The 20,028-nt window shown below is 44.8% G+C and overlaps 1 protein-coding gene across 1 annotated transcript; it reads left to right on the top strand.

The window, feature by feature from the left end:
- The first annotated feature begins 5,850 nt into the window (after nt 1-5,850).
- Nucleotides 5,851-19,290, top strand: LOC310778482 (small ubiquitin-related modifier 1-like). The gene is made up of 5 exons (XM_083638926.1): nt 5,851-5,907; nt 13,082-13,147; nt 13,802-13,879; nt 15,512-15,583; nt 17,318-19,290. Exons 1-5 carry the CDS (start codon nt 5,896-5,898, stop codon nt 17,390-17,392), a joined length of 303 nt encoding a protein of 100 aa, XP_083495052.1. The 5' UTR covers nt 5,851-5,895; the 3' UTR covers nt 17,393-19,290.
- Nucleotides 19,291-20,028: the final 738 nt, after the last annotated feature.

Here is a 20,028-nt window from a genome sequence, read left to right as displayed (position 1 = left end):
AAAACACAAAATGTGAATTATTTTCCATCCCATAAATTCAAACTGTATTTTTCTTGGGGTGATTATTATAGCCTGGGGTATGTCAAAGTTTGGCTGGAACAGTTTTTTGCAGTTAGAATTTGTCCATTGAAAGGCATGCAAAAGGCTTTTTTACATGCAAAAGTGCAGAAGTTGGACTCCCAGCTATTTCCCCCAAAATAGATAAATTCTCTGATCTTAGGCATCTATCCTGAACTAAATGCCTCAAAGTGACAGTTTTCATTGTTATTGAATCAGTTCCATCTGGCTGCCATATCTCACCACTAGATGCCCCCCCCCCCCAGCCAAAACATGGAAAAAGCTCAAACACTCTGACAATTTGAAATTCGAAGCCTTCCCTTCAGGATAGGATCCCTATCCCAAATTCATGATTTTTCTTTCTTAATGGCTGGGAGTCCAAAATCTGCACTTTTTTTTATATTCACTGCATGATTCAAAAGTCAAAAAGTGACATTTTTGCACTCTCAGGGATTTTAGCCAAAAATCACTAATTCCTTGACCTTAGCCATCCATCGTACAGTGAAGACTTGAAATTTGTAGTATGCAGTGTAAAATTTAGGTTTGCACCATTTTCCACTGTTCGGCATAGGGATCAATGTTTCATACATTTCACGTAAACTGCATGAAATTGATTGCTGTGCCACAGTGGCGCCGGAACGAGTTTGCAATTAGGGGGACATTTTTTTTTTTTTTGTCAACATTTTTTTTTTCATTTTTTTTTTGTCAACGTTTTTTTGACAAGAAAAATTGACGTTTTTTTTAACGTCTGGATAATTTTTAGCCATATTTAGAGGAATATCTCATTTTAAATTAACATTAGGATTATACTGTAGTGATGTCATTATTCAGTATTTTCTCCTTTTCTCACTCACTTGGTGACCTGCTCTCCCTTTAGGTCATTTTACAATTACACTACAACAGACAGCAACACAGGCAGAAACACTGAACTTATTATTATTATTATTATTATCACTTCGAAACACAGTGCAAAACTTGTCATCTCAACACAAAAATAAAATAACAATAACCGTTTATGATTATAGCAGCAGCCAATGACAGTGAGTGCAGTAAAGAGTCCAGGTCTGTCTGTCTCTCAGGTGTAATAATCCCACAATGATCACGGCTTTAACAAGTGTCACAGGCTGTGTAAACAGTGTAAAGTGGGCTCTCTGTAACTTGATCCCTGGGTCTGTCTGTCTCAGGTGTAATAATCCCACAATGATCACGGCTTTAACAAGCATCACAGGCTGTGTAAACAGTGTAAAGGGGGCTCTAAGCGTCAGGGGCAGTTGCCCCCTCAGATTAAAAAAAGAAAAAAAAAAATTTAGGGGGACCAAATTTTAAGGGGGACAAAATGTCCCCATGTCCCCCTTGTTCCGGCGCCAGTGCTGTGCCATACATGGTTGAAATGGGGCAAAATATGAAAACACAGTAGAAACTAGTAGTGTGAAGGCTTGACTCCAGGATACATGTGTAAATTCAGAGATTATTTTTTTGTTGAAAAATGGCTGGAGGTCCAAAGAAAATGCCTTTTATCATCAAATTTAACATTGAAACCAATTGGGAAAAAATGAAAATGACTTTGAGGCCATGCAATTTTCACAAAACTTTCTTTTTCTTTCTTTTTTGACAATTCCAATGTCTTTTGTCCAGGATGAGAGACATAGAGGCAAATGAGAGGCATAAAACAATAAAATGCATGTCTTTTGTGAAAAATGATTGGAAGTCAGAAACTAGCACTTTTTAGACTTTTTAAATGTAAGTCAATGGAGGACAGAATGTGTCCATAGGGTGCTATGTGAGACAGAGAGGCACAAATGTCCACTTGCACTCAAGGATGAACTGATTACATTTTGGTGGTCAAAGGTCAAGGTCACTGTGACCTCACGAACACCAAGATCAGTAACGCCATATCTCAGTAACACCTTGACGAAATTCCTTCGCATTTGGCTCAAACGTCAAAGTCTGGATGGACATGCATACCGACTGCTCACTTGTTGGCGGAGGCATATATCCAAGCATTAATGGGCAATAATAAGCTACAGTACTTTTGATAAAAAATTATTTACAAAGCGAATCTGATGAAGCAATATGTGAAACACAGTTGCTCCTTCTTGCTTTTTTAATGTAATCTTAATAAAAAATAAGTGTCAATCCTGAAATCCTCGTGTGCGCTGGATTATAAATTGTATTATAGGCTATGCTTAAAATGCAACACAAGTTGTTGTTTTTTATCGTAGGGGTCCCTGCTCTGCTTCTCTATCAACCAAGGGGTCCTTAGGCTGAAAAGGGTTGAAGACCCCTGCTCTAGTGCATAACTTTTACATAAAATAACGTCTGTTATGTTCAAGCAAAATGGGTTCCCACAGTGTTGATTAAGCCTATCAGATCCACATAACTGTATTCCACAGTAGCCTAGAGTTTTCAATCTGTTGTCTGTGGAAATATTCCCACGCCTGGAGCATGCTCATCAGAGCTTTCCACCCGACCTAGCTGCTAACTTCCGAGTTAGCCCTCTGTTACTGGATAAAATAGTGAAATCGTGTGACACTTAGAGTACAGTATATACTTTTGAAGTGTTACCGGACCGAATGGATCAAATTCTGATAGTGAAACAAGTAATTTCGTAGGGTTGTGTGATGCTCAAAACAATTTATCCACCAGGATTTCTTGGTAATGAAGTCCTGAAAGATCACCAGATACCTCTCACTGCCACTTAGTGTCACCAATGTGCAAAACCTCCGAGTGCCACAGCAGGAAGACCGGCTGCCATTCACCCTCCTGACCAGTGTTGGGAGTAACTCATTACAAGTAATATATTACTTTTAGCAGTAACTCAGTAATATAACTTATTACTTATAGGATTTCAGTAATATTATACCAGTTACTTTGTCAAGTAACTCAAGTTACAAATTGAGTTAAATTTTATTAAATCAAAGCACATATTTAAAAAAGATACAATCATTTCCTAATCAAACTGTGTGTTTTTATGCAAATAACCACTACAGATGACAATAACAAAGGAAAAGAAAAACATTTAGAATTTTGGATTGTTTACACTGACTTCAAACTTATTTTTCGGGATGGTTCCGGGGCGGCAATGTCATTCTGCTGCTGTTGTTTTGGTAAAAGTAATGCAAAAGTAGTGTAATAAGTAACGAGTTACTCTACACAGAAAGTAAATATTGTAAAGTAACTTATTACTTTCAAATGAAAGTAACTAGTAATATGTAGTATATTACATTTTGAAAGTAACTTGCCCAACACTGCTCCTGATGCCTGTGTGGTTCTGACTGTGTGTCAAAATACTTATAGTACCTACATTACATAATGCATTGTAAAGGGACCAAATACCACATTACACATTAAGATTACCCGTTACTGTTACTTATTCTCCAAGCTCATAAGTCACAAACATTACTGTTAAGACACGAGCTCAACAGTCATGTGACATCATGGTTCCGGAAGAGTAGTTCCCCATTCATATTCTGCAATGTGCTTTTGATTATGAGCCATAATGTCGTAACACCTGATATAGAGAAAATGTAAGTTACATTGGCTTTATTTAACTCATTGAGTGCCAAGGACGTCGATCGACGTCAAAGTAAATAGTGACGTAGAGTGCCAAGGACGTCGATCGACGTCAAATGCGTTTTTGACGGTGGGACGTGGATCAAAGCCTTCTGCATCTCCTGTACAAATATTGTAGCTATTGGATGTGTATAACCTATTTTACAGACCCATTAGGTGGCGACAGTGCTCTCCAGATTAGAGGAAGGTCCGGAAAACAGCAGGAAAAAGCCCCGTGATGAAAAAGAAACCGCTCATGCTGCAGCCAGAGCCATATAGATTGCTCTGGCTGCAATCTGACGTTGGCTGCGAACAGCAGTCAATCCGCGCCCACAACTCAGCCCCTCTGTCTCTGCTGTATAGTTTCTCCACACGATTAGCCGCCAGAAAGGCAGCACCCGACGCCGAAGGGCCAAACCTTTCCCTGCAGTCCGGTTTGGCATTTCCGTGTCGCGCTGGGAACCGCCGCACAAAAACGGAGCGCTCCGAAAATAGACTGGGTGCGTGTTAGGCTGTGTGTTAGTGTGGGGAGGAGTTTGCAGCTGAGGGGGGGAGAGGGGGGTGCGGCATGCAGTGCACCACACAACTACACCACGTCACTACATCAGAAAATATTAGCTTCAGACTCAGTGAATGTGCTTGAAATGCTGCATTTCACAAAAGGCGGAATAACTCAGCTTCTAATTTGAAATGTGTCTTTTTGCTCAAAACAGCCTATCTTCTCCGGCTCATAACTAAAGAACGGAAATGGTATCAATAAACTTTTTTTTGCAGATGATAGAAGAGAGGCTCATCGTTCTTTGTGCGTTTTCGGTGTTTACATAGTAATATCACACAATATTCTGTGGGCCTCGAGAAATCACTGAAAAACACTCTGAAACTCTGGCACTGGGAGTGTCCGTTCTCCAAAAGTGGCTGGCACTCAATGAGTTAATAAACAATAAGCTATAAAGCAGATACATATAGTTATTGGTATTAGTTATTAATCATAATTGCATACACATAGCATTCTGATCTATGTACAGACAGGCCCTGCTCTGTTAACTAGTCAAAACATTTGTTCTTTGCCTATACATATCTATCTATGACTGTCTGTGTTCCGGCACTGTGCTCCTGTACTTCTGATATGTAATCATGCAAGCTTTTCCAAGAAGGATCAAGTCTCTCTGCAAATGAAATTCTTTTTGCAAAGAGATAGGTTTGGCTAAATACATTTTTATAAGACGATTTCCTGACTCCTGGCTCAGTTATTTTGATTCTCAAGTGGTTTTCTCTCAAACTGCTCACCCTCACATTCTCGGCTCAGTAGAGGTGTTGGTTTTGAAGAATGTGTTGATTAATTCCATTCCATACTCTTCTGAGTAACAGTATGGACAATAAAGTATAGCCTACATCCTTTTCACGGGGGGCATTTTGTGTCGAAAAGGCAGAGTAAACACAGGTGCAAGCAAAACACTAATGAGGGTTTCCAACTTCCATGATTGGAAGTTGGAAACCCTCATTAGTGTCTTGCTTGGCTTTGTAGCCAGTTCCACCACAAGGCTCCTGAAGGAAGTAGGGATCAGAGGGCAGGCCCAACGGAAGGTCATCAAAGAACTTGCCACTGTTGCCGAAAGGAGCAGTCACTGGCTGTGGCTGAAACGAAAGGACACAGCATGGGCTGCAAAATGACCACAAAGAGCAACCATGCAACACAGACCCAGGCCTGATCAGTCTGTGGTGGGCCAGCCTCGGACGAGGGTGTATTGTGATAAAAGGCCGAAACACCCAGTGAGTCTGGGGTACACAACTGACGATGTGTTGTGCTGGTGGCTCCTGATGGTCATCGCCAGTTCCAACCCCACCAAAGAGAACATCTGCAACCCTACTCAAGAAGACATCTCTCTAGTGTTGTGCTGATTTCATCGGGGATTGTAACATCTAGTCCTATTAAGCATTCCTTGCTTGCACCTGTGTTTACCCTGCCTTTTCGACACGAAATGGCCCCTGTGAAAAGGGTCTATGATAAACTGGAGCACGTTTGGTGGACACTTATTTTTTTTTGCATAATTGAAATCTTTCACCTGCGGAGGGCAGTAATACGCCAAGAAGTGTCTACACTCCCGGAAATCTGAAAGAAGAAGAAGACCCCTACACGCACACGCACACACACACGTTTGAAATCTTTCACCTGCGGAGGGCAGTAATACGCCAAGAAGCGTCTACACTCCCGGAAATCTGAAAGAAGAAGAAGAAGAAGACCCACACACACACACACACACACACACAGGACGCGCATCCTGAACCATGTCAGATACGGTGAGAGTGAGACCACAGCCTGCTACTGCAGCTAGCTAGCTAACGGCTAAGCTAGCCCCAGTCTGATACACTGCGTTACTGCACGCTGCAGGATAGTATGCGGAGCGATTCAACGTAACATTTGATTCTGGGGAGAGACTAGCTAGCTCTAACCCCGTGTCTGTGTGGACGAGCTAGCAGCTAAGCTAACCCCCAACCTGTGTGTGTGGACCATAGACTGTAAATATAAGGTGTGGACGAACTACGTCAGCTGTTAGCCATTGTCGTAGGACTATGCATCAGAGAGGGCTGTGTGTTGTCTCAGGGTCTGACATGTATTAGCTTCATGGTGACTGCGCAGAAGAGTGATGTGAATGACACTGATACACTGAGGCTACATGGGCTAGCTGATATATATCTGACACACACACACACGGAAGATGCTGCGTGTGACATTTCAGAAAGGGAAGCTTTGGGTTTAACAAGCCAGGCTGCAGGCTTAATTTTGTGTATGTGTGCTACCAACTTGTGTACTTTAACCTATGACTTCAACACGTTAGCATGTTTCAGTTTTTAGCCAGTTGGTTAGCAATTTAGCGAAAGAGTGCTGCCAGGTTAACATTAGCCTTACCCCGCTAGCCGGTAAACATTGCTGTGGCAGGCAGTGCGTCAAGAGCATGGACATATTATAAGATGGACTGGGCATTGGTCCCGTTCAGTGAAGCCGCTGCATGTTAGATCGCCGCTCTGGCGGTTGAATCCAGTATTAGGTCACAAGGCCCGCCTCCCCATGTTAGTGGATGGGAAAATCACACAACCGAAATAATCACAGTATATGTCAGATAATTTTTTTTCCAAAGGTGGTTTGTATCATTTTAGATATTCATTATCATGCTTATGCCTGTGCAAGTGGTAATTTTTCTGATCAGTTTGTTTTTAAGTAGTTATTTGACATAAAAAGGGATAAAAATTGATGATTGACAGCTGTGGCAGCCAGTCTCAAGCCGTCATTGGCTGGACAGGCTCTTCACATTATACATCTATCGTCATAGACAAGACACGGCTTCATCGTTATCTACGCTGCCTGGAGGTCGGGGTGGCTCTGCTGGGTGTGTGGGGCCGGGAGAGGGGCTCTTAGCCTGGGTAGTGCAGGCCTGGAGGTCGGGGTGACTTATGGGTTGGCTGTGCTGGCTACCAGACATATCAATGGAGTGCAATAAAAAGAACATTGTTTTGAGAAAGGTGCGCGAGGAATTAACGTTGGTTGGGGACTGAAGTAAGTTCAGAAAATATGTGTTTTACGAGTTACTCCAGCTACGACTACGTTATAGGTACACAATGGTTTTAACATGCAGGCTAGCAATGGCGTTAGCCGCTGTTTTTCATTATTTATCAGCTTAATATTACTATAACTTAACAACCGATAACGATAGCTGGAATAACACAATAATACACATATTTTCAGAACTGACCAGGTTGTCCAACTGACAGGAAATGTGTTTGATAACGTTAACTCCCGTCCCGGGTATAAGATGAGGCCTAGTAGTACACAAGCACCGTTAGCTCATCGCTAACGGGTTAGCATCACATACAAACAGACGTTTTATTTTTTGTAGGCTATTAAAGCAACAAACGTTTTTATATTGTAACGTATCCGTTATCTCAGGAGGCAGAGGCTTCTTGATGGTACAAGGGTCTTTATTCACAGTTAGTTATATTACAACTCTCAGCGGTTGTCACGCTCCAAGCTAGCAGCTTTCCCTCCAAGTAGTGTGTGTAGACTGACGCGCATGCTCAGTTCACTCCGGAAGTATCCCCACAGCATAGTGTTCCCCAATACAACACTCCCACACATCAGTTCCTATCTGCAGTCGAGACACTACCAATGCTCACCCCTGTATGTGTACTGCTGATTCGCTACATACTCCCCGCCCAACAATAAGGTCAACGCCCACGTTGATAACACATCACACACCCCCTTGTACCAAAACATATATTTTTTTTCCTTTAACAGCTTCTTTGTTTTTTCAATCACAGCATGTTGCACTCTCAGACTTCCCCACATCATCTCCCCCACAATATCTCATGCCATGCACATCATTTACTTTCGGTTACAACATTTCCAACCACCATCTCCTCCTCTTTTTTTTTTTTTCAAAGTCCCCCAAGTGTCCCATTAAACACAGTCCTCACACTCCCTGTGGTATCTCCACACGTCCTCCTCGTATCCGGCCCAGTAGAAAAGTGCACTAACATTGCGGAGCATCTTCTCAGGCTCGTCATGTCCCGTACGGCCCCTGTGCGCCCACCGCACAACCAACCCCTGCAAGTATCTGGGCACAATCGTCTGCCTCCCCTCAAACCCTTGCCCTGTTCTCCCCAACAGCCCATCTTCATCCAGCAGCAGGTCGGAAAACATGCTCCACAGTTCTTTCTTGGCACCGGAAAACATGTGAGTTTCCCCCACGGGGGGCCGGCGTCCGGCCGCCACCCACGCAAGCACCGGACCGATCTCCGCGTCCTCCGCCTGCCTGCGTTTAAACTCCCCCGCGTCGACATCCATGATGGTCATGTCGTCGTCCTCCAGGTCCACATCTGCACAGCCCCCCTCGTCTTGCCCTCGCTCGTCCTCCCGTCCCTTTCCCCCAGGGGGCGGCGTGTTCAGGACCACAGGGGGAACACAACCGGCCTCGCTCTCCACCTCGGCTTTCCGCACAGCAACCGTGGGGGGCGCAGTGCAGTTTCTGGCTAAGTGCCCAGGCGAACGGCAAGTCCAGCAGAGTCTCACCTGTCCGCCGCCTGCACGTCTCTCTTCTCCCGCTGCCCTCCGGTCCCCGACAGCCTTTTGACACTCTCTAGCCAGGTGTCCAATCTCGCCGCATGCCCAGCAGGCTCCCTGCTGTCCATGTCGTTGTCCCGCATACCCGGTCCGTCTCCCGGGACCGCTTCTGCACCACCTCGCCACGTGGCCCGGCTCTCCACATGTCCAACACAGTCTCTTTTGCGGCTCCGCGTGGGGCCCGTGCTCAACTGTGACGCGGTATACAGTGATGTTATTGACGTTTGGTTGCTCCCCTGGAGCGGTGGGAGGGTGACCCATCTGGACTACCGGCCCCCCTGCAAACGTCAGTGTGCTCTTCCCTAGGTCTACTGTGCATTGATTTAGCGTCAAGTAGTCCTCCCCCAAGATACAGGGCCCCGCCATCTCTACTACCCATACCGGAAAGTTCACTGTCTGTCCCCCCACAGTTATCATCACGGACCCCCTTCCCCTCATCGGCATCAACTCACCGGATACTGTCCTCAGCAGCTGGTCCGCTGGCTGCTCCAGAAGCGCTCCCTCTGGCATCATGTTGTAGTTCACCAGCGTTGCCGTACACCCCGTGTCCACCAGGGCGACACAGGGCTTCCCTTGCAGGCGGACCTGAACATGGCAGCCGTTCATCGTGTGCGGCCCGTTCTGCATGTTGACAGCGCCGGCGATGTCGTCTGCTTCGGGGGAAGGCGACGCCCCACCTCCCCGTCTGTACCGCTGGGCCCCCTCCAACGGTGACGTGGCCATAGGGAATATGACGTAGGGGGCCCGTCTCGCCCCTCTTAGACGGGCCCCGCGCCGTTTCCCTGGTTCCACGCTCCTCCGCGGCACTCTCTGGCCCGATGCCCGGGGCGTCCACAGGTCCAGCAGCGCATGGCCCCGGGCCCCCTGGCCCCGGTATTGTCTCGTGGGGTGGGCTGCAGGGTCGCTCTTTGGAGCAGTTGTTCTGTTAACTGGCGCACCGACTCAGATAGCTCTTTCACCATGTTGCCTTGCTCTGCCAAGGCCGTCTTCCACGCTGGCTCTTCTTGTAGCTGGCTCTCCGCTGCCATTCTCACCACTGGGGCGGCCTCCATTATGCCGCTGCTCTTATCCCAGCCTTCTACTGTCTCTATCTCCAGCACCAACTCCAGCGCTGCTCCCAGTGTTTTTGGATGTCCCAGCGTTACCTTCTGGCTTAGACCCCGTGGCTCGATGGCCTGGACAAAGTAGCTTAGGGCTAACCCATCCAGCGCCTCCGTCGGTAGCTGGCTGTATGCGCGCCGGCTGAGAGTCTCAATGTCTGTTGCCAGTGCACGCAGCGACTCACCCTGCCGTCTGCGTCTGTTACACAGTTCCGCGGCTACGATGGCCTGCTCTTCACATCGTCCGAAGCGTCTCCGCAGGGCCGCCATCACAATGTCTAAGTCTTTTGTGTCTGCCATTGCTGCCACACATGTTATAGCTTCGCCCTCGAGCGACATCACCAAGTGACTGGCTCTCTCTTCCCTCGACCAGCCATTCATGTCCGCTGCTACGTTAAACATTGTGCAATATGGCTCCCACTCGCCTTTACCGTTGAATTTTGGCGGGGTGATTTCCTTTCTTCACCGCCGCTCGCCGTCCTTTGCCGCCTCGACCCGTGTCTCGTCTTTGTCCTCGGGCCGTAGGCTGGCTCCGCTGGTCTGTGGCACAGTCTCCATGGCTACAGCGGCAGTGTCAACCCGCTCGATCTTCACTCTCACCGGTCCCGGTTCTTCCGCTCCTTCTCCCGCCTCGCTAGCTTGCCTGCTAGCTCCCTTGGGCTGCGGGCTAGCTTCCGTGGCTACGGTGCTAGCTCTGTCTGGCTCGGATTTTATTTTCACCAACCCCAGGCTTTCTGTTGTTTTTCTTTCTTGGTTCCCTGTGGTAGCATCTGCGTCTACCCAGACATCATCCTCCTCGGCCGGCTGGTAGTCTGCCCCGGCTCTCGCCTCTCCCGCCTCTCGATTGAGCCGCTTGCGCTCTTTCTTCAGGAACTTGTTAACCATTTCGCTAATCTGGAGGCAATATTCACCGTTTAAACTTCTGACGCCAGTGTAACGTATCCGTTATCTCAGGAGGCAGAGGCTTCTTGATGGTACAAGGGTCTTTATTCACAGTTAGTTATATTACAACTCTCAGCGGTTGTCACGCTCCAAGCTAGCAGCTTTCCCTCCAAGTAGTGTGTGTAGACTGACGCGCATGCTCAGTTCACTCCGGAAGTATCCCCACAGCATAGTGTTCCCCAATACAACACTCCCACACATCAGTTCCTATCTGCAGTCGAGACACTACCAATGCTCACCCCTGTATGTGTACTGCTGATTCGCTACAATATGCATATCTGGGGGAAATGCTTTGACTGTGGGGATGTTCGTTCTTCACAAGCTCCTCTCTTAGTAACGATATACCAGGCAATAGACCAGGCAGCCTGGCTCACGCACTGGGCTAACGTTAGGTTGGGCTGCCCACACACTGTACCGGGGGGGTACAACAACGTAACCTTGCGGTTAGATTTGTTAAACCAACATTTGCGCCAAAAGAAATGTAATCATAAAGTTAATCAAAATGCCACGGAAACATTAGGCTAATCAACACAGAGCTGTTCATCCGAGAATTTCCCCCAGTGAGAGGCTGAGAGCCAAGCAGCCCTGGCTCCTCTTCCGGGCTGAGAGGCTCCTCTTGCGGGCTGCTCTCAGAGCACGGGCTGAGAGCAGCCTGGAGGTCTGACTTGTCTGGCTGATACAACTCAATCTCCGACAACGGAGAACATTACAGGCGGCACTACCCACAACACTATACCAGCAAACAACGTTGCGTAAAGCGTCAAGGTTAGATTTGTAAAACCAGCATTTGCTCCAAAAGGAATTAAATCATAAAGTTAATCAAAATGCCACGAAAACATTAGGCTAGCTTAGTCAACACAGCAATCCCCCCAGTGAGGCTGAAGGTGAGTGAGGCCTGCCTCCACTTCCGGCCCGCGCTGAGAGCGCTGAGAGCCAATGCTGAGAGCACTCAGCAGCAGCCCGGAGGTCTGAAATCTCCGACAACCAAAATCAGATTTTCGTACAGGCGTCATTTTGATAAACTGATCTCATAGTGGGAATCTTCCTGGTTACTTTTGGCGAGACAAAAATATTACAACTTAAAGTGTCATATTTACAGAGCTAGACTGTATATAAATACACAACGCACTGTGCACATTCTAGAAACAGCAGCTCTACATAAGAAAGTTCAGAGGGGCGGGGAGCTCTCAGAGGTTCTAAATCAAGGGAGCTACTGCGTAGACTCTGGTTCACTGATCTGGCCGGATTTTGGCTTCAATAAAACATACAGGGAAGAGATATTAGGGACACTCTCCATTCATATATCTCAGTGGTCAAGAGGCAGAATTAAAACGCGTCAGGAGCGTGTGTGTGTGTGAGAGAGAGTTGACATATTGAACATCAGTGTTGGGCAAGTTACTTTCAAAGTATATATAAAAAGTAATATACCTACATATTACTAGTTACTTTCATTTGAAAGTAATAAGTTACTTTACAATATTACTGTCTGTGTAGAGTAACTCATTACTTATTACACTACCTTTGCATTACTTTCACCAAAATAACTGCAGTAGCAGAATGACATTGCTGCCCCGGAACCATCCCGAAAAATAATTTAAACCGTCCTGAAGTTAGTGTAAACTGTCGAAAATTCTAAATGTTATCTTTCCTTTGTTATTGTCATCTATAGTGGTTATTTGCATAAAAACACACAATTTGATTAAGAAATTATTTTATGTTTATTTAAACATGTGCTTTGATTAAAAAAGAAATGCAACTCAATTTGTAACTTGTGTTAGTTGACAGAGTAACTGCTATAATAATACTGAAATCATATTGGTAATAAGTTATATTAGTAAGTTACTGCTAAAAGTAATATGTAATATGTTACTTTTGTAATGAGTTACCCCCAACACTGTTGAACATTCAGCTCTTCAGTAGAGCCTGAGATTCTGCAGCTGTTCTACTACTGTGAGCTTCAATTCAAACTTTATTTAACTTCAGAAGTTCACAGGACATTTGTGTTTATAGCAGCAGACTGAGCGTTGCCGTGGTTACGGTCTGACACACTTTATTTAACTCCAAAAGTTGACAGGACATTTGTGTTTATAGCAGACTGGTGGTTATGGTCTGATACACTAGAATTTGAGTTTGGCGTTAATTCTATATTATAAATTATTTAGGGATGCACATTGTTGATTTTTATCAGCTGATACTGATAAGCGATTAATAATTACCTGTGTCTCATCATGGCCAATGCGGTAACAATTCAGGGTCAATTCAACCAAATTCCATGTTGTAACATGATGGTGTGTGTGTGCGCGTGCGTGTGTAGGAAACCAAGCCGGATGATGGGGACAAGAAGAATGGAGAGTACATCAAACTCAAAGTCATGGGACAGGTGGGACTGTGTGTGTGTGTGTGTGTGTGTGTGTGTGTGTGTGTGTGTGTGTGTGTGTGTGTGTGTGTGTGTGTGTGTGTGTGTGTGTGTGTGTGTGTGTGTGTGTGTGTGTGTGTGTGTGTGTGTGTGTGTGTGTGTGTGTGTGTGTGTGTGGGTGGGTGGGTGTGTGTGGTCCACCCCCCTGATCCCCCCCAAAAATAAATAAGGGGATTGGGTTTGCTATTGGGCTGTGCGATTCTGAAAAAATATATATTTGTGATTATTTTGACTGATATTGCAATTGCGATAGGATTTGCAATATAGACTACCGCAGGGATGATGTATTTTTGTAGTCGGAAGGCGGAAGTCCCAGACTTCCTGGATCTTATGGGGAAAAGTCAATGGGGTTTTAGAATGGGGATTTCACTTACTTACATAAAATAAGGTCTGTGGTTAACAAAAGTTTATGGGAGCGGTAATTTGGGTTCAGTAGGATAATCTTCACAAACATTAATCACTTTTATGACTTTTGAAATGTAAATGCGTTATTTTTTTAAACGCGATATTTAGAAAACACTTCAAAAAGCATAAAAGTGATTCACGTTCCTGAAGATTATCCTTTCTTCAGTCATTATAATCTGTATTCAGGCTCGTCCATTGTCTCTCTGCTCTCAGGACAACAGTGAGATCCACTTCAAGGTGAAGATGACCACACACCTGAAGAAACTCAAGGAGTCCTACAGCCAGAGACAGGTGCCCCCCCCTTCCCCCCCCCCCCCACACACACACACGCACACACTCCAAGTGGCCTCTGTTCCTGTCAGGTTTTTACTAGAGTGATTGTGCTTCTCTGTCACTTTGGCCATTCACAAATCTGATGCTTGATTAGTTGAATCTTAATAGTGCCTATAGACTGTTTTCACGGAATTGTGGGAGCCAGTGGTTTACAGTGATTTTACAACGCTCGCAACACGGCGTGCGGTGTACACCTTGTTGTAAAATCTCTGTAAAGTGTAAACCAAGTCTTGAGGCTCAATGTTCCCACAGGATTTTGAGTATTTGTGGTGGGGGACCGCAGACCCCCTAGGGGGTGCGGGGGCATGCCCCCCCGCGGGATTTTTTAAAAACATTTTAAAGTAAAATGCATGAATTTGGTGTACTTTGAGAAATCGTAAGAGCAAAATTAAAAGGCTAGATCTATGAAGAACATGTCATCATTACTGTGCTGTGGGTTTACAATGACAAACTAAATTTCTCCCTATAGGTCAGGGATACTCAACTTGCTTTGCCACTTTCGTGAAATGATAGAAGGCGAGGGGCCAGTTAATAAACAAACAATATACATTTTTCTGTAGCGGATTGTAGGTTTTTGGGGTGTCAGCCGGAGTTTAGGCTGACAATGTTGTGCATACCGGATAGTTAGTTAGGTTAAGTTAGTTAGGTTAAGTACATACATAAGTGCCTGGGTAGCGAGCAGATGGCGGTATTTGACAATTTAGCAGCTAAATCATAGATTATTGAAAGATATTCCATATTCCAGACTGAAATGCTATAACAGAAGTATTGGCCAGAATGACATGAACATTTATTGGACACTTTTTTTTGGTCAACATCTTTTTGTGGCGGCCCGCCACAAATTCCTTTATGTATGGGAAACACTGGGCTCATTGCTTAATCTGAAACCCAGTTTATTTCCTGTCAGCTATTCTATTAGCAAACACTGCAACAGGAAGTAAGCTAGGGGCAATTTAGAATGTTTATGTTGTCAAGTTAAAACCGCCTATAGACGGCCTAGGTCAGTGATCCTCACTATTTTTTCCACGAGAGCTCCACTGGCAGGACAAAGTCAATAGGAGAGCCACTTACATTTCAAAACACCAAAAGCCACCCCAACCAAGCATACAGAATCTGCCTACTAATTTAATCTAGGGCCCTATGAAATCAGTTTTATTGTTGTCCTTTCCCCCCCTGAATTCAATGTTTTACTGTTTACAGTACACTATTTTTAATAATCAGAAAGAGTGTAATAATGTGATGAATAAATAAATAAATAATAAGATATAACCATAAATTTGTAATGGTGCAACACAACATTGCACTCCCCCCCCCCCAAATGCTTCAATACAGAGTCAAAACAAATAGGCTACATAAAAAAACAATACAGCCACAAAGTCCTGAATGAATTCTAGTACGGTACTCGAATATTGAAATGAGTTGAAATGCTCATCCCTAGTTTTCACATTATGAACAGACCGATGAACAAATACATGTGCTATTCACACATTACATTCACAAATGAATCTGGATTCCCAGCATTAAAACGCAGTACAGCTTTTGTGTGTGAGTGAGAGCGGTGTTGTGAACAATGTGGTCTGTGTGTTTCAGGGCGTCCACATGAGCTCCTTACGCTTCCTGTTTGAGGGTCAGAGGATCGCAGACAACCAGACTCCCAAAGAGGTATGAGCGTTTGTGCTCAACAACACCTCTCACTCCAATACCTTGTTTACATCAAGAGTACCGCTTATACATGTGTTTTTTGTTTTTGTTTGTCGTTTTTGTCAGCCGCTTCTTTTCACCTGACCTCTTCGGTAGTTTTAAATTGTGTGTTGTGTTAAAAAATGAAATAAAATAAACTAGAACGACCGCACCACGGTTATATGCCTCTGCCAACAAGTGAGCAGTTGACGTTTGAGCCAAATGAGAAGAAATTTTGCCAAGGTGTTACTGAGATATGGCGTTACCGAGCTGAAAATGGTGTTCGTGAGGTCACAGTGACCTTGAACTTTGACCACCAAAATCTAATCAGTTCATCCTTGAGTCCGAGTGGACGTTTGAGGCAAATTGGAAAAATTCCATCAATGTGTTCTTGAGATATCGCGTTAACAAGCTTGAAAATGGCGTTAGTGAGGTCACAGTGACCTTAACCTTTGTCCTTTGACCACCAAAATCGACTTAATTCATCCTTGAGTTGAAGTCGACGTTTGAGCCAAATTGGAAGAAATTCCGTCAAGGCGTTCCCGAGATATCGCCTTAAAGAGCTTGGAAATGGGGTTTGTGAGGTCACCGTGACCTTGAACTTTGACAACTTGGTTAAAGGAACACTTCACTGATTAAGGAACACTCCACCCATTTTCATTGCTGATTTATTTTGCACATAATCTCTATCTAAAAACTGTTCACAGTTTTGCAGGCATTCATTTAGTTTGACAGTTATTAAGAGTTGATTTGAGTTAAGTTGTGGACCAGTGACGTCATTCATTCAAGTCTCAAGTCTAAAAGAACAGCAAGTCTGGTCAGAACAAATAAAGACTGCAGTATCAATTTAATATCTTAAATAAAATAATTATCCAGGACTTTACAGTGCAATATGGTTTTGATAGGATACAAACTTGGTAAGAGCAACAGGAGTTTACCCTATCGTTCTCTCTCTCCCTCTGTCTCTCGCTGTCCCCTCTTCCTGTCCCTCTCTCTCTCTTCCTTACTCGCTCTTCCCATCTCTCTCTCGCTCTCCCCCCTCTCGCTTCCATTACTTGCTCTCCCCCCCTCTCTCGCTTCCTTACTCGCCCCCCCCTCTCGCTTCCTTACTCGCTCTCCCCCTCTGTCTCGCTTCCTTACTCGCTCTCCCCCTCTCTCTCTCTCGCTTCCTTACTCGCCCCCCCCCCCCTCGCTTCCTTACTCGCTCTCCCCCTCTGTCTCGCTTCCTTACTCGCTCTCCCCCTCTCTCTCTCGCTTCCTTACTCGCTCTTCCACCCTCTCACTCTCGCTTCCTTACTCGCTCTCCCCCTCTCTGTCTCGCTTCCTTACTCGCTCTTCCACCCTCTCACACTCGCTTCCTTACTCGCTCCCCCTCTCTCGCTTCCTTACTCGCTCCCCCTCTCTGTCTCGCTTCCTTACTCGCTCTTCCACCCTCTCACACTCGCTTCCTTACTCGCTCCCCCTCTCTCGCTTCCTTACTCGCTCCCCCCCTCTCACTTCCTTACTCGCTCTCCCCCTCTCTGTCTCGCTTCCTTACTCGCTCTTCCACCCTCTCACACTCGCTTCCTTACTCGCTCCCCCCCTCTCCCTTCCTTACTCGCTCTCCCCCTCTCTGTCTCGCTTCCTTACTCGCTCATCCACCCTCTCACACTCGCTTCCTTACTCGCTCCCCCCTCTCCCTTCCTTACTCGTTCTCCCCCCTCTCTCTCTCTCTAGTTGGGGATGGAGGACGAGGATGTGATTGAAGTCTATTCTGAACAGACGGGAGGCCACCGGACGCACAAAGAATAACTCCTCTACCTGCTTTTTTTTTCTATTATATTTTCTATTTGTACAATGTTATTGATGTGTGGGAGGAGCTCAGTGTAGCAGGGCATGCTTTCAGGGTTTTCATGTTTGTTTTGGGCACTTTGTCTCAGTCTCTCCAGAGGGAGTACCTCTTCACGTCATTTTCACATCGGCCATGTTTGTTTTGGGCCTCTCAGTCTCTGCGGAGGGAGCCCATTTCGGTCCTGCAGGCGGCACTATTCCCACACAGACTGATGCAGGCTCAAACGTCCCAAAAACACAGAATTTCATGGCTTTTGTGTGCATGATGTGCTTCCTCGCTGCTTGCATCGGGTCATATGGTCACTTTTTCATGACGTTACCACAGCCTTGACCTTTGACCCCATGCCTAAACCTAACAACCTCTGGGGCCATTCATTTTCCCGTAGATGTTTCAGAAAATCTATATTTATAACCAGGAGAGACTATAGACCATTTCATTCAGACCAAAACAAATGTTTTTTGTTTGGTTTTGTTTTTTGTACAAGGTGAAATGTTCTATGGTTTCTCCTGATTCTAAATATAGCTGAATTGCTTGGTTTGACCAACTAAAACAATTTTTATAAGCATTTTCTGAAATGTCTATGGGACAATGAATGGGAAGTGGGTGTGACTTAGGCTCTCTATACTGTGTTTTTAGTGTAATGTTACGGGGCGTTCACTGCCAGCGACTCGGTAGAGGAGTCGCTCTAATCTGTTCTGTTGGACTGTGGGCGGAGCCAGAGTCTTTGTGGGTGGGGCCAGATGCTATGTGTGCAGGGCTAGATGCTCTGGTCTGCAGATACAAAGTTTAACTGGCAAATTGGTAACACTTCACAATAAAAGTAGATTAATTATCGGTTAGTTAAGCACTAACTAACAATTAACAGCCTTAACTGTAAGCTTGTGTTACCTTTAAATTCCCTGGAAACCAAACATAAATATGTGTTTTGAGTTTGTTACACCACAGAATTGAATGTCGCCAGGTATTACAAATGAGGAGCAGCAATCATCTATTCTCTCAATGCTATTCTCTGCTGTGATACGTCTCAATGTCAATCAGATTTTTCTATGGGGATTTGATTTTTGAAGCGTAAATGCAATTTTTAGAAAACGCTTTGTGAAGATTATCTTGCTGAACACGAAGGTTGCAGTTTCATAAACGGCCCACGCGCGCTCTCTGTTTATATATTTCTTTCTGATGATCTCTCTCTGTGAAGGTTGAGCCTGTACAGAAATCCATTTAACTTTCAACAATAGACCTTATTCGATTGACGTCACACACGTACGGGCACGCCCACCGCCGCCATATTCTCGACATAGCGCTGCAGCTCTTAAGTGACAACCTATGTGAGAGCAGCGTTTACAGGAAGCTAGCCACTGTTAGCGTTACCTGTATCGTTCCAATTGTGTTCGGATGGTGACCTGTGTTAGGCATGACTGTCGTAATGACAGCAATAAAGTCCCCATGGTTTGTTTCCATCTCTACCGTCCACAGACGTGAAGGGAGCGAGACTGGGGATACGTCAGCAGCACAGGAGATGTGTGTGGATAGTTGGGAGAGACAGGTGAAACTTTCTAACAGCTGCTCACAGTAAAGTCTGTTCACCTCATTTTTTCTTTTGTTTATTATTACAGGCATTAACGGCAGCATACAAACAACAACTCTGGGGTTTTTATTGTTGTCATCACTATCGCTATTTTGTAATGGAACAGAAACGACAGTAGGCCGTTACTATTAATAGTTGTCAGCTGCAGGACGGTATGTCAATAATATGGCGCTGTCCGGGGTTAGCGAATAAGGTCTATATTGTATAGATCAGGAGAATTTTACAACCTTCATTGTTTTGTTTTTTTAATTAAATTTCATATTTCCATGTTGTTACCACACTTGTATATTTTGTATAAATATTTTTTCATTGTTTGTGTGAGTAAAGGCAGACATTTATAAATTCTGGTACCGACACAAATACACCTCTATTCCAGCTCCTCAGAAGGGAACGTGAGTGTCTTTCCCCCCCCCCTGTGGTGCTTTCATCGTCTGTGCCTGAGTACACTAACTATAGCGTAAAGTCATGGAAATCTCTTGGTCAAAATGTGTATGAAACCTGCTATAGTCTTTCTCAATCTGTTCGAAACAACCAAAAAACCTTATGAAAGAGCCTTACACCAACCTACTGACCTGAACGACTAGTAAGACTCTGGGACAGTTTGAGTCCACAGGTATGATATATTTTTGTAGGCTTACCCAGCAATCGCCGCCATGCTGGTTCATAGGGGGAAAAGGCAATGGGATTTTTGTTTGGGGATTTTGGTTAAATGCATGAAATAAGGTCTGTGGTTAACAAAAGTTTATGAAATAGCGAAGTTTGTGTTCAGCAAGATCATCTTCACAAACGAGGACCACTTTTATGACTTTTAAAGTGTTTTCTGAAAATGACATTAAAAAAAACGCATTTACACTTCAAAAGTCATGAAAGTGGTCCTCATGTGTGAAGATTATTTTGCTGAACACAAACTTTGTTATTTCATAAACTTTTGTTAACCACAGACCTCCTATTTCATGCATTTAACCAAAATACCCATGCAAAAATCCCATTGCTTTTTCCTTTTCCACCTAC

This window comes from Poromitra crassiceps (assembly GCF_964638095.1).
Source record: "Poromitra crassiceps genome assembly, chromosome: 6".
Lineage (NCBI taxonomy): Eukaryota > Metazoa > Chordata > Actinopteri > Beryciformes > Melamphaidae > Poromitra > Poromitra crassiceps.
The sequence above is the reverse complement of the archived record's forward strand: the minus strand, read 5'-3'. Positions and strand labels throughout refer to the sequence as shown.